General features: G+C 43.0%; 1 protein-coding gene across 7 annotated transcripts in view; it reads right to left on the bottom strand.

The window, feature by feature from the left end:
- Positions 1-1,497: 1,497 nt before the first annotated feature.
- Positions 1,498-18,991, bottom strand: part of LOC139558008 (histone-lysine N-methyltransferase 2D-like) — a 51,106-nt gene continuing 33,612 nt past the window's right edge. For 4 of the 7 annotated variants that reach the window (XM_071373382.1, XM_071373383.1, XM_071373379.1 and 1 more), the window contains 12 exons: positions 18,888-18,969; positions 18,305-18,477; positions 17,972-18,096; positions 17,579-17,711; positions 17,137-17,273; positions 11,608-13,030; positions 11,253-11,389; positions 10,859-10,989; positions 8,601-8,907; positions 5,047-5,120; positions 4,864-4,972; positions 1,498-3,567 (listed from right to left, as the gene is read on the bottom strand). In XM_071373382.1, coding sequence (XP_071229483.1) covers positions 3,475-3,567; positions 4,864-4,972; positions 5,047-5,120; positions 8,601-8,907; positions 10,859-10,989; positions 11,253-11,389; positions 11,608-13,030; positions 17,137-17,273; positions 17,579-17,711; positions 17,972-18,096; positions 18,305-18,477; positions 18,888-18,969 — 2,924 coding nt within the window. In that variant the 3' untranslated portion in view covers positions 1,498-3,474. Of the gene's footprint in view, positions 3,568-4,863; positions 4,973-5,046; positions 5,121-8,600; positions 8,908-10,858; positions 10,990-11,252; positions 11,390-11,607; positions 13,031-13,057; positions 15,166-17,136; positions 17,274-17,578; positions 17,712-17,971; positions 18,097-18,304; positions 18,478-18,887; positions 18,970-18,991 lie in introns of those variants that run through there. The other 3 variants (XM_071373381.1, XM_071373386.1, XM_071373385.1) reach the window with 2 other exon arrangements.

The raw sequence follows: 18,991 nt of genomic DNA, 5'->3' as shown, positions 1-18,991 counted from the left end.
TCAATTATGGCAGACCCCGGCACCTCTGATTCAGTGGGGTTGGGTTAAATGTGGTAGACACATTTCAGTTGAACTGACTAGGTATCCCCCTTTCCCTTGTTCTGCATGCTGTCTCAACATTGGGATCTCCATCTTTTCAGAGGTAAAGATGCATTCTATTTGTTTTTCATTTTGATATAGGGTGTGTATACCAATAAATGTATGTTGCTGGTACTATAATATTGGAAAGGATTATACCACTGATTTAAGTACTTTGGGGTCAATCCTGGTATTTCATGAGCTTTGAGGAACAAATGGTTGTCAATAGAACCTAATATCATATTCCTGTCCATATTTTGGTCTGTCATGGGAATTAGTTTTATCAAACATCCTGTTCATACTGTATACACCTTCAATATTTCAAAAACCATGTTAAACCAATCTTTTCCAGAATAGTTTGTAGGTGATAGTTTTAATTTGAGTCAATGTCACTTAGATTTAGCCTACTTTAACTTCAGAACCAATTTTAAGTTGCATTTGTTTTATAAAAAATATTAAGATCCAAGATTATATTTCAAATGCATTTTATTTTCCTTTACAAGAAAAAAAAAAAGCAGAGAAAGAAATGAGGAGAGCTGTATTGAGATGCAACCTCTGCCGTCGTCAAAACAAATTACAATTCAAAATTATAGTCATACAAAACATGCCACAAACTTCTTTTGTTTATATTCCCTAAAAGCGCTGCTGTAACAAACATTTTTAAAAAGGTTAGGTAAAAAACATTTTTTTGCAATCTTTATTTAAATCATAAGATATTCAAGAAATTATTTAGGCTGAAATCCAGTGAGCGGCAAAATGTCTCATGGTCTTTCATTGAAATATAAACATACCAAGAAAAAAATAGCAATCACTGCCTCATACAACTTTTAGAGAATTACTCCATTAATTTACTATTGAGAGTGCAATTCATTCTCAGGTACGGAAGTACGGGGTTCACTTTGAATATTTAGTCATGACATACAGGCCGAGTAGCAGTTTTCACAAGATATACAAACACATTCACTTCTATAGGGAAGATAAAAATAAAACACCAATCATATTTAATAACTAATATCTCAGTCAAGGAAGAGTAAGATTTTCCATTTAATTTTAAATCCAATGATGACCAAGGTATAGATAGGTTTTGGTAAAACGACAAGCAGTAGCATAAATAAAAACTAAATGCACCGTTGTACTCCTTTTACACAGGAAGTGATTTCTCATGTAATAATCATAACAACTTTCCATAATGGATCAACTTTCTCGACCCAGTGGCTTCTCGTCCAAGTCATTGGAGAAGACCAGCCGTGTCCACATACCTATTTTAAGAAACTGACATCTTATAGCAAAAAACGCTAATAGAAAAACAGGTAAATGCAAAAACACTGGTTCATATACATAGATATTACATAGTTCGCTATTTATATTTATATATATATACATACACACAGCTTAATCTCATAAAATGATATCCAGTGGTAGATTTTTTAAATCAACTTTATTTCTCTACAATTTTAGATTTTTATTGATTAAAAAGGGGTTGATAGTTTGTTGCCCCCTATAGTATATAATATACAGTTTGTACACTTTTGCATTTTTCTTACGTGAGGTCAAGGTAGAGGAGTACAAGTAGAAGGGAGACGTCGTCATGGAGACTTCAGAACCCCCACACACTTTCTTTACAGATTTATTTACTTTCATAAAAAAAGAAAAATGCCCTTTTTTTTTTTTTTAAACAAGTCTTCCCCTGCCATTTCTTCAAGCCTCCAGTATAGAACACCGTACTACCACTAGAAAACCACAATACAGGGACCTTTATAAATACACCTAGCTGTGGTGTGGTTAGACAGGCAGGGCCAGGCAGAGAAAGACCCACTACAGTAAAGTTTACAACAGTCCACTACATGATAAAGAGAGGAAGAGGCTAGATTCATGATTGATGTCATTCGAGAAAAGAAAAGATCAAAATGCAGATGGGATTTGAAGGACTAAAAGGTGAAAAACAAATGGGATAGTAGTCTTGCATCATTACCAGCAAGCTTTCTGCTTAATGTGTGACTTAAAGGCATTAAGCAGCAAGCGTACATTACATTTCCTTCACTCATTAGTTGGACTTGATCGTCTTGCCAAAGACTTGTTCAATTAGCGGTGTGATCCTGCTTCACTTTACATACTGAAGCTGTGTAAGCAACAATCATTCACACCTATCTCTCCCTCTCAGTCCTCAGCAACACATGGGTGACTGTTATTGTGTCAATTCCCACACGCAGAGAATGGAAAAACAATAAAAGTCGATACATAAAATCCAGGATGATCAGGAGTCATTTAAAGACACCTGTTAAGCTTGTGATTGATATTAATGCGATGGCTTAACCAATAAACGATCATATAATTCATTCTGTCTGTATACATCATTAATTAATAATAGGATTGTTGGCTCATTATTGTAAAATGATCATCAGCATAGAACAGAGAACAAACCTGGTGTTAGTTAAAGTTTCCCTGCTTGTCCGAGAAGGCTATATACTATTAGCCTAATGAAAACAACATTCTCTCCCCCCTCCACAAGTAGCAGTTAACAGTATTTATACAAAGTAAGCAGTCACTTCCCACTAGATTAATGAGGTAGACTGAGGATCCAACTAACCCACCTTTAAACTCCTTTAGTCAGTCAGAACAATAATAAAACACCTGTCTTTCTGTCTGGTGCCTCTGGAGCCACAGGTCAACTTTTATAGTATCTGACATCTTTCTCTTCTGCCTCTCAACGATACATAGTTATTCTCTACTCAGAGCCACTGTCTTCAGGATTGTCTAGCTAGCCAATAATATCCACGTTGGGAAGTCAATCTTCACCAATGACGATGGGAACTTGTATTTTCCTTGGGGGTAGGAAGGGGGGGGGGGGGGTGTGCAGGAGGAGGATAGGTCTGCCTTTAAAAACAAAATGCATTAGTTATTTCTTAGTACTTAAAATGTCTTCTTTCTTCAAAGCTCAAGGTAAGGTCTGCCCTAAGAGTATTGATATCACATAGAATCTGAACATTTGGTAGATGTGGAGAGGATTGTATTCCATCCATAGTTACTGAAGGGCGAGCAGTAGGTAGAGGAAAGAGTTGCTTTTGGCAGAGGACACAGTTCATCCACAAAAAGACTGTCCCATCATTCAGTTGGATGTCAATAGAGGTGGTTTGTTTGCTTTTATATCCATAATGCTCTTCAAACCTTTGGCTACAGGTGTGAATGCAAACGTCTGAGTCTTTTATTGTTTTGGAGGTCAGTTTCCCTCCTCGTTCGTCAGCTTATGAACAGCTTACGAACAGCTTATGAACTGGGTAGTAGTAGTAGTAGTAATATTCTAAAGGCTTTGGCGCAGTAGTGTTCTGGCACCCGGGAGAAAGGAGGAACTCTCTCATTCCATCCATATTTTTTTCCTCTCCATTTCTCCCAGTTAGTTTAGTTCATCCACTTTCGGCAATTCCAGGCTCCGCAGTGGCAAGGGATCTTGTGCTGATCGTCCTCAAAGTCAAACTGATAGTCGTACGTCAGCTAAGAGAAGAAACAGAGAAGGTCAATAACAACACTCTGCTGTAACATGTATTCATAAAACCTGGTTTAGTTGTCCAAACATGCTTTACAGTAACACAATCAAGACCCCCTAAAGAGCCAGTTAAGATTTAAACGACTTTAAACTTCTTCGGGGTAGGGGGCAGCATTTTCAATTTTGGATAAATAGCATGCCCAAATTCAACTGCCTGCTACTCATCCCCAGAATATAAGATATGCATATTATTAGTAGATTTGGATAGAAAACACTCTGAAGTTTCTAAAACTGTTTGAATCATGTCTGTGAGTATAACAGAACTTATGTAGCAGACAAAACCCAGAGGACAAACCATTCAGAATTATAATTTTTTTGAGGTCACTGTCTTTTCAATGAGTTTTCACTGGGACACCAGATTTCTAAGGGACTTGTTTGCAGTTCCTACCGCTTCCACTGGATGTCACCAGTCTTTGGAAATTGGTTGAGGTTTTTCCTTTGTGTAATGAAGAAGTACGGCCATCTTAAATGAGGGTCACTTGAAGTAAATTGTTTGAGGGACATTACCAGAAAAGTTGCGTCAGTTTGTTTTCTTTTTGTATTGAACACAGATCATCCCGTCTTCAATTTGATCGATTATTAACGTTTAAAAATACCTAACGTTGTATTACAAAAGTAGTTTGAAATGTTTTGGTAAAGTTTACATGTAACTTTTGATATATTTTGTAGTGACGTTGCGCAAGTTGGAAGCTGTGTTTTTCTGGATGAAACGCGCCAAATAAATTGACATTTTGGATATATATCGACGGAATTAATCGAACAAAAGGACCATTTGTGATGTTTATGGGACATATTGGAGTGCCAACAAAAGAAGTTCGTCAAAGGTAAGGCATGAATTATATTTTTATTTCTGCGTTTTGTGTCGTGCCTGCAGTGTTGAAATATGCTACTCTCTTTGTTTACTGTTGTGCTATCATCAGATAATAGCATCTTATGCTTTCGCCGTAAAAGCCTTTTTGAAACCTGACATGTCGGCTGGATTCACAACGAGCGTAGCTTTAATTTGGTATCTTACATGTGTGATTTAATGAAAGTTAGATTTTTATATCATTTTATTTGAATATGGCGCTCTGTATTTTCCCTGGCTATTGGCCAGGTGGGACGATTGCGTCCCACCTACCCCAGAGAGGTTAAATCAGTGAAGGAAACTGTATATTATGTACACAGTGGTACAAAAACGGTATACTGCGTATGTACAAAAACTATAAATGGACATGTAGATGGTGCCCAGGGCTCTGTCTCACCTCTTCTCCCTTGGGAATCCTGCGACTGGAGATGATGATGATCTTGTCCTCTTTGTCAAACGTCACCACCTCGGCAACACAGTTGGGCGCACAGGAGTGGTTGACATAGCTGAAGAGGAAAACAGAGAGTGAGACAGGGACAAACAAGCATAATATGAAAGAGAAAATAGACCCAACACTTACCGAGCAGGGCCGCCGGTCAGAGTGGCATCGATCACATGCTCGTTGTTGGTGCGGAACATGTAGATCCCACGGTTCTAGAAGAAAAGAAGCAGGAAGAGAGGTCATATAAACGTTTCCGATCCACTGATACCTTATGCCTTTTCACCCTCTTATTAGGTTTGTGTGTAAAATCAATAAACAATTGATCACAGCTAACGGGGATCCAAATAAACTAAGAAAACAAAGACTATTGTCTGCTACTACTAGTCGACTACTAGTCGACTACCTAGACTACTAGTCGACTACCTAGACTACTAGTCGACTACCTAGACTACTAGTCGACTACCTAGACTACTAGTCGACTACCTAGACTACTAGTCGACTACCTAGACTACTACTACTAGTCGACTACCTAGACTACTACTACTAGTCGACTACCTAGACTACTACTACTAGTCGACTACCTAGACTACTACTACTAGTCGACTACTACTAGTCGACTACTACTAGTCGACTACTACTAGTCGACTACTACTAGTCGACTACTACTAGTCGACTACTACTAGTCGACTACTACTACTAGTCGACTACCTAGACTACTACTACTAGTCGACTACTACTACTAGTCGACTACTACTACTAGTCGACTACCTAGACGACTACTACTACTAGTCGACTACCTAGACGACTACTACTAGTCGACTACCTAGACTACTACTACTACTAGTCGACTACCTAGACTACTACTACTAGTCGACTACTACTACTAGTCGACTACTACTACTAGTCGACTACTACTACTAGTCGACTACTACTACTAGTCGACTACTACTACTAGTCGACTACTACCTAGACTACTACTACTAGTCAACTACCTAGACTACTACTACTAGTCAACTACCTAGACTACTACTCCTAGTCAACTACCTAGACTACTACTCCTAGTCAACTACCTAGACTACTACTCCTAGACGACTACTACTAGTCGACTACTACTAGTCGACTACCTAGACTACTACTACTAGTCGACTACCTAGACTACTACTACTAGTCGACTACCTAGACTACTACTACTAGTCGACTACCTAGACTACTACTACTAGTCGACTACCTAGACTACTACTACTAGTCGACTACCTAGACTACTACTACTAGTCGACTACCTAGACTACTACTACTAGTCGACTACCTAGACTACTACTACTAGTCGACTACCTAGACTACTACTACTAGTCGACTACCTAGACTACTACTACTAGTCGACTACCTAGTCGACTACTACTAGTCGACTACTACTAGTCGACTACTACTACTAGTCGACTACCTAGACTACTACTACTAGTCGACTACTACTACTAGTCGACTACTACTACTAGTCGACTACTACTACTAGTCGACTACTACTACTAGTCGACTACTACTACTAGTCGACTACTACTAGTCGACTACTACTAGTCGACTACCTAGACGACTACTACTAGTCGACTACCTAGACTACTACTACTACTAGTCGACTACCTAGACTACTACTACTAGTCGACTACTACTACTAGTCGACTACTACTACTAGTCGACTACTACTACTAGTCGACTACTACTACTAGTCGACTACTACTACTAGTCGACTACTACTACTAGTCGACTACTACCTAGACTACTACTACTAGTCGACTACTACCTAGACTACTACTCCTAGTCAACTACCTAGACTACTACTCCTAGTCAACTACCTAGACTACTACTCCTAGTCAACTACCTAGACTACTACTCCTAGTCAACTACCTAGACTACTACTCCTAGACTACTACTACTAGTCGACTACTACTAGTCGACTACCTAGACTACTACTACTAGTCGACTACCTAGACTACTACTACTAGTCGACTACCTAGACTACTACTACTAGTCGACTACCTAGACTACTACTACTAGTCGACTACCTAGACTACTACTACTAGTCGACTACCTAGACTACTACTACTAGTCGACTACCTAGACTACTACTACTAGTCGACTACCTAGACTACTACTACTAGTCGACTACCTAGACTACTACTACTAGTCGACTACCTAGACTACTACTACTAGTCGACTACCTAGACTACTACTACTAGTCGACTACCTAGACTACTACTACTAGTCAACTACCTAGACTACTACTACTAGTCAACTACCTAGACTACTACTACTAGTCAACTACCTAGACTACTACTACTAGTCAACTACCTAGACTACTACTACTAGTCAACTACCTAGACTACTACTACTAGTCAACTACCTAGACTACTACTACTAGTCAACTACCTAGACTACTACTACTAGTCAACTACCTAGACTACTACTACTAGTCAACTACCTAGACTACTACTACTAGTCAACTACCTAGACTACTACTACTAGTCAACTACCTAGACTACTACTACTAGTCAACTACCTAGACTACTACTACTAGTCAACTACCTAGACTACTACTACTAGTCAACTACCTAGACTACTACTACTAGTCAACTACCTAGACTACTACTACTAGTCAACTACCTAGACTACTACTACTAGTCAACTACCTAGACTACTACTACTAGTCAACTACCTAGACTACTACTACTAGTCAACTACCTAGACTACTACTACTAGTCAACTACCTAGACTACTACTACTAGTCAACTACCTAGACTACTACTACTAGTCAACTACCTAGACTACTACTACTAGTCAACTACCTAGACTACTACCTAGACTACTACCAGTCAACTACCTAGACTACTACCGGTCAACTACCTAGACTACTACCGGTCAACTACCTAGACTACTACTAGTCAACTACCTAGACTACTACTAGTCAACTACCTAGACTACTACTAGTCAACTACCAGACTACTACCTAGACTTCTACTAGTCAACTACCTAGACTACTACTAGACTACTACCAGACTACTACCTAGACTACTACCAGACTACTACCTAGACTACTACCAGTCAACTACCTAGACTACTACCAGTCAACTACCTAGACTACTACCAGTCAACTACCTAGACTACTACCAGTCAACTACCTAGACTACTACTAGTCAACTACCTAGACTACTACTAGTCAACTACCTAGACTACTACTAGTCAACTACCTAGACTACTACTAGTCAACTACCTAGACTACTACTAGTCAACTACCTAGACTACTACTAGTCAACTACCTAGACTACTACTAGTCAACTACCTAGACTACTACTAGACTACTACCTAGACTACTACTAGTCAACTACCTAGACTACTACTAGTCAACTACCTAGACTACTACCTAGACTACTACTAGTCAACTACCTAGACTACTACTAGTCAACTACCTAGACTACTACCTAGACTACTACTAGACTACTACCAGACTACTACCTAGACTACTACTAGTCAACTACCTAGACTACTACTAGTCAACTACCTAGACTACTACTAGTCAACTACCTAGACTACTACCTAGACTACTACTAGACTACTACCAGACTACTACCTAGACTACTACTAGTCAACTACCTAGACTACTACTAGTCAACTACCTAGACTACTATTCAAGAGCCACCCACCTGTTCCTCGTAGATCTTCTCGCGGCGGTTGGCCACCTCGTTGCGGATGATGGTTCCTATATACTCGATGACCATGGTGTGTTTGTCCAGGTCCTTGGCAGCGTACAGCCCCAGGCCCTGGATTTGGGACCGGGCCAGATAGACATTATTCTTCCACTCTGTCTTCAGACGCCGGTACTGGGAGGACTTGGAGTGGACAAACTGCTTGCTGTAGGGGGTGTTGATCTCGCCGGTGAAGGTGCTCTGGTAGGCCTTGGACATGGACGTACTGTTCAGGGTGTGAGGCCTAAGAGAGAGAGACACAGAACTAGATCAGAGTCAGTCTGCACAGTCATCATGTCAATCATTCAGTTTAGACTTGTTAGTTTACTACTAGTTTCACTGCTCAGTATGACAACATTTGATGAAACACATTATGAGGGGGTGTGGTATATGGCCAATGTACCACGGCTAAGGGCTGTTCTTAGGCACGACACAACGCGGGGTATATACCACAAACCCCCAAGGTGCCTTAATGCTATTATAAACTGGTTACCAACGTACAGTGCATTCGGAAAGTATTCAGACCCTTTAACTTTTTCCACATTTTGTTACGTTACAGGCTCATTCTAAAATGGATTAACATTCATCTCCTCTCGTCAATCTAAAACACAATACCCCAAAATGACAAAGCAAAAACTGGTTTTTAGGAATTTTTCCAAATGTATTACAGATGAAAAACTGAAATATCACATTCACATAAGTATTCAGACCCTTTACTCAGTACTTTGTTGAATCACCTTTGGCAGTGATTACAGCCTGGAGTCTTCTTGGGTATGACACCACAAGCTTGGCACATCTGTATTTGGGGAGGTTCTCCCATTCTTCTCTGCAGATCCTCTCAAGCTCTGTCAGGTTGGATGGGGAGCATTGCTGCACAGCTATTTTCAGATCTCTCCAGAGATGTTCGATTGGGTTCAAGTCCAGGCTCTGGCTGGGCCACTCAAGGACATTGAGACTTGTCCCGGAGCCACTCCTGCGTTGTCTTGGCTGTGTGCTTAGGGTCGTTGTCCTGTTGGACAGGACACCCCAGTCCTGAGCACTCTGGAGCAGGTTTTCTTCAAGGATCTCTCTGTACTTTGCATTCATCTTTCCCTCGATCCTGACTAGTCTCCCAGTCCCTGCCGCTGAAAAACATCCCCACAGCATGATGCTGCCACCACCATGCTTCACCGTAGGGATGGTGCCAGGTTTCCTCCAGACGTGACACTTGGCATTCAAGCCAAGAGTTCAATCTTTGTTTCATCAGACCAAAGAATCTTGTTTCTCATGGTCTGAGAGTCCTTTAGTAGCCTTTTGGACAACTCCAAGCGGGCTGTCATGTGTCTTTTACTGAGGAGTGGCTTCCGTCTGGCCACTCTACCATAAAGGCCTGATTGAGTGCTCCACAGGGGAGCTCTGTCAGAGTGACCATCGGGGTTTTGGTCACCTACCTGATCTAGGAAGGGTCTATGTGGTTCCAAACTTCTTCCATTTAAGAATGATGGAGCCCACTGTATTCTTGGGGACCTTCAATACTGCAGAAATGTTTTGGTACCCTTCCCCAGATCTTTTCCTCGACACAATCCTGTCTCAGAGCGCTAAAGACAATTCCTTCAACGTCACGGCTTGGTTTTTGCTCTGACATGCACTGTCAACTGTGGGACCTTATATAGACAGGTGTGTTCCTTTCCAAATCATGTCCAATCAATTTAATTTACCACAGGTAGACTCCAGTCAAGCAATAGAAACATCAAGGATGATCAATGGAAACAGGATGCACCTGAGCTCAATTCCGAGTCTCATAGCAAAGGGTCTGAATACTTATGTAAATAAGGTACCTTTATTTTTAATAAATTTGCAAAAAAAACATTTTGCTTTGTCATTATGGGGTATTGTGTGTGAACTGATGATAATTTTTGATCCATTTTAGAATAAGGCTGTAACGTAACAAAATGGGGGAAAGGGGAAGAGGTCTAAATACTTGCTGAATGCACTGTAATTAGAACAGTAAAAATACATGTTTTGTCCTACCCGCGGTATAAGGTCTGATATACCACGGCTTTCGGCCAATCAGCATTCAGGGCGACCCAGTTGATAATAAAACTATTACTATAGATCTATTTGGAATACTATATTGCAGTCTTATCTCTTGCAGTGCAAGAGGATCTTGATCATACCTGCAGTTTCTCTCTACAGTACAATAACAATATCTGTGGAGGACTATACTGCATTCTTACCTCTTGCAGTGTGTGAGGATCTTGGGTTCGGAGCGGGCGCAGCCAGTGGGGTTGATCATGAGGGGCAGCTCCATCAGAGGGTGGCGACCATAACGGAACACATAGTTCTGGCAGTTCTCCACTCCAGGCAACTGATAATGTAACACACAGGATGTTAGTGAAGTTAACAATGAAATAACATTGTCTATCTCTCAAATGAAACCTTATTTCCTCTACAGTGCACTACTGTTAACCAGAGTCATGGTGACTCTGGCCGAAAGGACTCAAAGTAGGGCACTGTATGGCTTAATAGGGTGACATTGGAGACACAAACATTGATATTATGGAAACAAATGAGAGCAGAGGGGAAAAACAAAACGCGATGCCGATGCTGCTTTCCCAAAGGACTTCTTACCGACTCAGTGATGCGCAGCACGGCGTGGACAGTGAGGCCGTACATCTCCTCTGCCTTCACGTGATCAGTAAACAGTTTCAGCATGGCAGACTCTTCTCTCAGCTTAGCTACAGACTGAACCACTCTGTCCCAGATACCTAGAGGAAACACAGGACATGGATACAGACCAGATTAGTAAATAGCAGAGATGGAGTCAATTCCATTTAAATTACAGAAATGGCTGGGATTGCAATTCAATTCTGAATTAATGGTAATTTAGACATATTAACCTGAACTGTTGTCAGTTCTGTGACTACACATTTCAACACAGAGGGGCAGCCAGAGCAGGGTGTGGGGACAGACTTTGAGAATGTACCTTCTGGGCTGGTGTCGCGGTAGTGCAGGTCCTCCTGTCCATGCTCCAGCACCCGTACCTCGAACAGCGGCCTTCCCTCCATCTCGCTGATACGACAACGATACCGACACCGGCGGTTAGGCACCCGTGTGCTCCAGTAGATCCTGGTAGCCTCAAAGCCCACAGGGAAGATGGCGGTCGGGGAGTGGAAGGCTTGCATCTGAGATGGCAGCAGCTGACCTACGGCGTGGAAGATGAGGCCCCCAACGCGGAACAGGTGGATGCGGTCGCCGCGTTGTAAGATACTGGCGATCTGCTTGACCTCGTCTCTCTCGATGTAAACGCGTCGGAACACGGCAAAGCCCGTCAGCTCCTCCTCGCTGGGTCCTTTCAGTTTGTGTTGGGTGCACAGCATGGTCTTGTCCCTGAAGAACATGCAGCGGGCCCGGATGCCGCAGGTGAAGTGGTATACGTTGGGGCAGCGCAGGCGGTTGCAGCTGTTGGTAGCACCAGTCTTCTGGCAGCAGGCACAGCGGGTGCGGAGACCGCGCCTCAACGCCATTTCTACATTCATCAGCGCGCCTCCCTGCGTCTCGTACACCTCCGTGCTCCACAGGGCGCAGTTGAGATGAACCCACAGGTCCACATCGATGTTGAGGAGCCTGGCGGGGCCGTCCGTGGCGCCATCGCCCTCCTCGTGGCAGAAGCAGCACTTGCGTTTGTCCCGGGGCAGCTTGTCAGGCCTCAGGGTGATGCGGAGACGCTCCATGAGCTCTGAGACCCCGCGGCTGCTCTCCTTCTTGGAGCCTCCTTTACGGATGGTGATGACGATCTGGAGACGCTTCCAGCGGAGGCCCTTCCACTTTTTCACCTTGGGCCGGACCACCATCTCCTCAGGGTCGGGAGAGAGGGGCCTGCTACGGTGTTTGACCTTGGGGGAGATCACCTCCAGGCTAGGGGTTGGGGAGGTGGGGATGTCCTGGGGCTGGGGGGCTGGCTGGTCAGCAGGCTTGGCATCATAGTCTGCCTCACCACTAGCATCAGGAGGAGGAAGGATGGCCTCAGCATCAGGCTCCATTTTGATCTGAACAGTGGTGGTGGAAGGCTCTGTTTTGACCTGAATGGTGGTGGTGGCAGGCTCTGTTTTGACCTGAATGGTGGTCTGAGCATGGCTGGAGGGAGCTTGAGAGGGAGATGCTGGCTGAGAGGGATAGGCTGGCTGGGTGGTGGAGGGGGAGGCTGGCTGGGTGGTGGAGGGGGAAGCTGGCTGGGTTGGAGGCTCAGTCTCAGGCTCACTAGTAAGAGCAGGGGCAGGAGGTGGAGGAGAAGGAGAGGAGGGCGGAGAGTCTTCAACAGGGATGACGGGAAGGTGGCGTACATCCAGGTCAGACACGTTAGTTGTATAACAGTGCTGAACCGGTTTGTCCTCCTGCTCCGGCAACTCCTGAGAGAGAAATGAAAGTGTTTTTAGGGATCATCTCCAGGTCACTGACAAAAAGAAAGCCATGTGCAAAGGTCTCCAGCTAACCTGACTAATAGTAATTGATTGGATTTACAGTGGCTTTTTTCCTATTTTGTTGCCTTACAACCTGGATTTTGTATCATTTGATTTACACAACATGCCTACCACTTTGAAGGCAAAATATTTTTTTATTTTGAAAACAAAAAATAAGACAAAAAAACTGAAAACTTGAGCGTACATAGCTATTCACCCTCCCAAAGTCAATACTTTGTAGAGCCACCTTTTGCAGCAATTACAGCTGCAAGTATCTTGGGGTGTCTCTCTCTCTATAAGCTTGGCACATCTTTCCACTGTGATTTTTGCCCATTCCTCAAGGCAAAACTTCTCCAGCTCCTTCAAGTTGGATGGGTTCCGCTGGTGTACAGCAATATTTAAGTCATAGCACAGATTCTCAATTGGATTGAGGTCTGGGCGTTGACCAGGCCATTCCAAGAAATTGAAATGTTTCCCCTTAAACCACTCGAGTGTTGCTTTAGCAGTATGCTTAGGGTCATTGTCCTGCTAGAAGGTGAACCGCCGTCCCAGTCTCAAATCTCTGGAAGACTGAAACAGGTTTCCCTCAAGAACTTCCCTGTATTTAGCACCATCAATCATTCCTTCAATTCTGACCAGTTTCCCAGTCCCTACCGATGAAAAACATCCCCAGAGCATGATGCTGCCAACAGGTTGCTTCACTGTGGGGATGGTGTTCTCGGGGTGATGAGGTGTTGGGTTTGAGCCAGACATAGCATTTTCCTTGATGGCCAAAAAGCTCAATTTTAGTCTCATCTGACCAGACTACCTTCTTCCATATGTTTGGGGAGCCTCCCACATGCCGTTTGTCCAACACCAAACGTGTTTGCCTATTTTTTCTTTAACAATGGCTTTTTTCTGGCCACTCTTCCGTAAAGCCCAGCTCTGTGGAGTGTACGGCTTAAAGTGGTCCTATGGACAGATACTCCAAACTCTGCTGTGGAGCTTTGCAGCTCCTTCAGGGTTATCTTTGGTCTCTTTGTTGCCTCTCTGATTAATGCCCTCCTTGCCTGGTCCGTGAGTTTTGGTGGGCGGCCAACTCTTGGCAGGTTTGTTGTGGTGCCATATTCTTTCCATGTTTTAAATAATGGATTTAACGGTGGTCTGTGGGATGTTCAGTTTCTGATAATTTTTTTATAACCAAACCCTGATCTGTACTTCTCCACAACTTTGTTCCTGACCTGTTTGGAGAGCTACTTGGTCTTCATGGTGCCGCTTGCTTGGTGGTGTTGCAGACTCTGGGGCCTTTCAGAACAGGTGTATATATACACTGAGATCATATGACACTTAAATGAAGTCCACCTGTGTGTAATCTAACTAATTATGTGACTTCTGAAGGTAACTGGTTGCACCAGATCTTATTTAGGCACTTCATAGCAAAGGGGTGAACACATATGCACGCACCACTTTTCCTTTTATTTATTTTTTTAAACAAGTAATTTTTTTCATTTCACTTCACCAATTTGGACTATTTTGTGTATGTCCATTACATGAAATCCAAATAAAAATCCCTTTAAAATTACAGGTTGTAATGCAACAAAATAGGAAAAAACGCCAAGAGGGATGAATACTTTTGCAAGGCACTGTATATAGCTATTTCCAGATGCTCAAAGGATTTGACATAAGGGATAAAGGGTCATTTTCTGAATGTTAAGTATAGACAAGCACAGATTTATATGAGCATACTATTAAAAACTTGAGCTAAAATATAATGATAATTATAAACTGGGTGGTTCAAGCCCTGAATGCTGATTGGCTGACAGCAGTGGTATATCAGACCATATACCACAGGTATGACAACACATTTTTACTGTTCTAATTATGTTGGTAACCAGTTTATAATAGCAATAAGGCCAGCCCTTAGCCGTGGTATATTGGCCATATACCACACCCCCTCTGGCCTTGTTGTTTAAATATAGCTACATCATAAATATACAGGTTATATCATAGGGAGACTGTACAGGGATGTGATCAGGATAAGGATGTTGGCGTAGAGTTAGGTCTGCAGACTAAGTTGTCCTGAGTCTGCACAACACTGCCAGGACCTAGAATCAATGGAGACAAGTTTTTTAATTCTATATCTCTTGACACATTCATGAAAATAGTCATGGCCTCTAAATCTTGAAGTTGCATACTGGACCCAATTCCAAATAAACTACTGAAAGAGCTGCTTCCTGTGCTTGGCCCTCCTACGTTGAACATAGCAAACGGCTCCCAATACACCAGATGTGTACCAAACTCACTAAAAGAGGCAATAATAAATTTCTCTTGAAAAAGCCAAACCTTGACCCAGAAAATGTAAAAACACTAAAATCGGCCTATATCGTATCTCCCATTCCTCTCAAACATTTTTGAAAAAGCTGTTGCGCAGTAACTCACTGCCTTCCTGAAGACAAATAATGTATACGAAACGCTTCAACAGTCTGGTTTTAGACTCCATCATAGCACTGAGACTGCATTCGTGAAGGTGGTAAATTACCTTTTAATGGCGTCAGACCAAGGCTCTGCATCTGTCCTCGTGCACCTAGACCTTAGAGCTGTTTTTGACACCATCAATCACCACATTCTTTTGGAGAGATTGGAAACTCTAATTGGTATACACGGACAAGTTCTTGCCTGGTTTAGATCTGATCAGTCGGGAAAGATATCAGTTCGTCTCTCTGGATGGTATGTCCTCTGACAAATCAATTGTAAATGTCGGTGTTCCTCAAGGTTCCGTTTTAGGACCACTATTGTTTTCACTATATATTTTAACTCTTGGTGATGTCATTCGGAAACATAATGTTAACTTTCACTGCTATGTGGACGATACACAGCTGTACATTTCGATGAAACACGGTGAAGCCCCAAAATTGCCTACCGTGGAAGTCTGTGTTTCAGACATAAGGAAGTGGATGGCGGTAAAAGTTTTACTTTTAAACTCGGACAATTTAAACGGACTCTATTACGAGGGCTGAGTCACTGGCTTACTAGTGCTCTTCCATGCCGTCCCTAGGAGGGGTGCGTCACTGACGTGATCTTCCTGTCCGGGTTGGCGCCCCCTTGGGCTCGTGATCTTCGTGGGCTTTACTCAACCTTGTCTCAGTGTAGTAGGTTGGTGGTCTGTTGATATCCCTCTAGTGGTGAGGGGGCTGTGCTTTGGTAAAGTGGGTGCGGTTATATCCTGCCTGGTTGGCCCTGTCCGGGGATATCAGATGAGGCCACAGTGTCTCCCGACCCCTCCTGTCTCAGCCTCCAGTATTTATGCTGCAATAGTTCATGTGTCAGGGGGCAAGGGTCAGTCTGTTATATCTGGTGTAATTCTCCTATCTTATCTGGTGTCCTGTGTGAATTTAAGTATGCTCCCTCTAATTCTCTCTCTCCCCCTCTCCTCCTGGAGGACCTGAGCCCTAGGACCATGCCTCAGGACTACCTGGCATGATGACTCCTTGCTGTCCCCAGTCCGTCTGGTCGTGCTGCTGCTCCAGTTTCAACTGTTCTGCCTGCGGCTATAGAACCCTGACCTGTTCACCGGATGTGCTACCTGTCCCAGACCTACTGTTTTCTAATCTCTCTACCGCACCTGCTGTCTCGAACTCTGAATACTCGGCTATGAAAAACCAACTGACATTTACTCCTGAGGTGCTGACCTGTTGCCCCCTCTACAACCACTGTGATAATTATTATTTGACCCTGCTGGTCATCTATGGACATTTGAACATCTTGGCCATGTTCTGTTATCTCCACCCAGCACAGCCAGAAGAGGACTGGCCACTCCTCAGAGCCTGGTTCCTCTCTAGGTTTCTTCCTAGGTTCCTGACTTTCTAGGGAGTTTTCCCTAGCCACCGCTCTTCTACATCTACATTGCTTGCTGTTTGGGGTTTTAGGCTGGGTTTCTGTATAACACTGTATAGCTTTATAAATACATGTGATTGATTGATTCTCTTATAATGGAGAATAAATATAAAAAAGTAGGCCTTTCTGATTAATCAGGAAATATCACATTCCTGAAATAAATAGAATGCAGTGGGACGTACCTGTTTGATGAGTGAGAGGATGTCCACCTGTTTCTTCAGAGTGCAGCCTGGCAGAGAAATATCAAACTGTCTCAGCCACTCTGCATTCTGGCTGGGTGAACTACCTTCTATACCACCAGTCTTCACACACAGGGCACCTGAGGGGAGACTTCACTGTTACCATGATTGGTTTTATCAATAAATGTATATGACAATTTTATGTTCTGTTTCTGCAATACATTTATCTAGCTAACCATGTTCTCAAAAGTAAGACGGGGTAAATTCAACCTGGAGAAACTTTAAAAACCCAGGCACAGATCTAGGATCAGCTTATCCTCCTCGCTAAACCTTAGGTTTCTGGTTAGATCAGTATTTAGTAGGTAACAACATTGTATCTACATTCTATTTGGGACTTTCTAAGTGTGAAGATAAATATAATACAAGTCAGCTGGAGGTCCAGTACCTGGTTGTACGGGTTCTTTCCCTGGTCCTGAGGCTCCTGCCCTGCCTGGGCTGGGAGAGAAAGCTACCTCATAGGAACCAGGCATCCGTATGTGCAGCAGCTGAGCCACCACCACCATCACATGGTTCAGATTCTAGAGAAATATACGTCAACCAATCAATCAAAATCTTGGTTGTTTTCAATGAGACACAGTTCATGGTTCAGTTCAGACAGGAGATAGCCTGGTCCCACATCGGTTTGTGTCATATTGCCCAACATGACGCAACAATTACCATAGGAGTTGGTAAGACAGCACAAACTGATCTGGGACCAGTCTAGATAGGAGAGGGGTTGAAGTGAAAGTGAGAGTGGGTCGGAAAGGGGTGTAAGGATGGAAGGGGGTTAGCTCAGTACCTTGGCTGCAGCGGAGGACAGTGATAAGGTCACAGCAACCTCGTTGCTCTTGGCTTTGTCCCAGGGGTTGGTTGTAGACACCGCCTTGCCATCAGCTGCTTCAAACGGCTTGTTCTCTGGAAACACTGGACAAGGACAGAAAAAAGGTGACGTAGACTGGCAAGACAGAGGGAATTCAGAAGTTATTTCAGAAGTGATAGTCCAAATATTCGTTTTTTTATGTACATTTTAAAGTATTTTAGTTATTGAGCAATGCTCTTAGATGCTCAAGAACCACTTACAATAAGTGCATTTTCAACAAGTATATTTTTTATGCCTGTATAGTGGTCCTACCAGGGATGGCAGTGCGGGGGATGAGTGGTATGGTAGGGGAGATGGTTCTCTCCGTCTCCTCCTCTTTGGGTTCTCGGAAGCGAGGGAAGCGTAGCGCCTCGTCACCTAAGTCACACTCAGGAGAGGATGCTGGGACGATACTATCTGGACCGCTGTCCTCATCACTTTCCATCCTGAAAGATGCAGGTCATGTCTGAGATTAACCTCATACTAAATAACTACTCATTATTATTGGAGTACTTCTTTAGTATTGAGAGCAAAATTGATGCTCTCCATCCTGGAAAATACAGTTGGTCAGTCTGAAGGCCACACTGGGTAATATAATGGGAGGTAATATACATGGTAGAGAAGTAGAGGAGGATGGTCGTCCTCAAAATATTGAGGAAAAGTTTAAAACAGTAACAGCAATGTGATCCCAATAAAAGCATGTCATCCCATTGGCTTAGGCTATTTAAAAAGTTATTTTTCTCAAATGTATTTTCACCCATCCTCCTCCAAAACGCTTTAAATCACTAACACAGCCGTCACTGATACAGTACATGTCACGCAGAGACGCAGGATTCAGACAGGCTCCGTATCATACCTGATGTCCTCGTTCTGGTTGTGAGGTGGGGTGGGGAGCGCTGCTAAAATATCCACACTCTTCACCTCTTCAGTCACAGAATCTACAGACAAATTATAGAGATA

Source organism: Salvelinus alpinus, chromosome 28, assembly GCF_045679555.1.
Source record: "Salvelinus alpinus chromosome 28, SLU_Salpinus.1, whole genome shotgun sequence".
Classification (NCBI taxonomy): domain Eukaryota; kingdom Metazoa; phylum Chordata; class Actinopteri; order Salmoniformes; family Salmonidae; genus Salvelinus; species Salvelinus alpinus.
The sequence above is the reverse complement of the archived record's forward strand: the minus strand, read 5'-3'. Positions and strand labels throughout refer to the sequence as shown.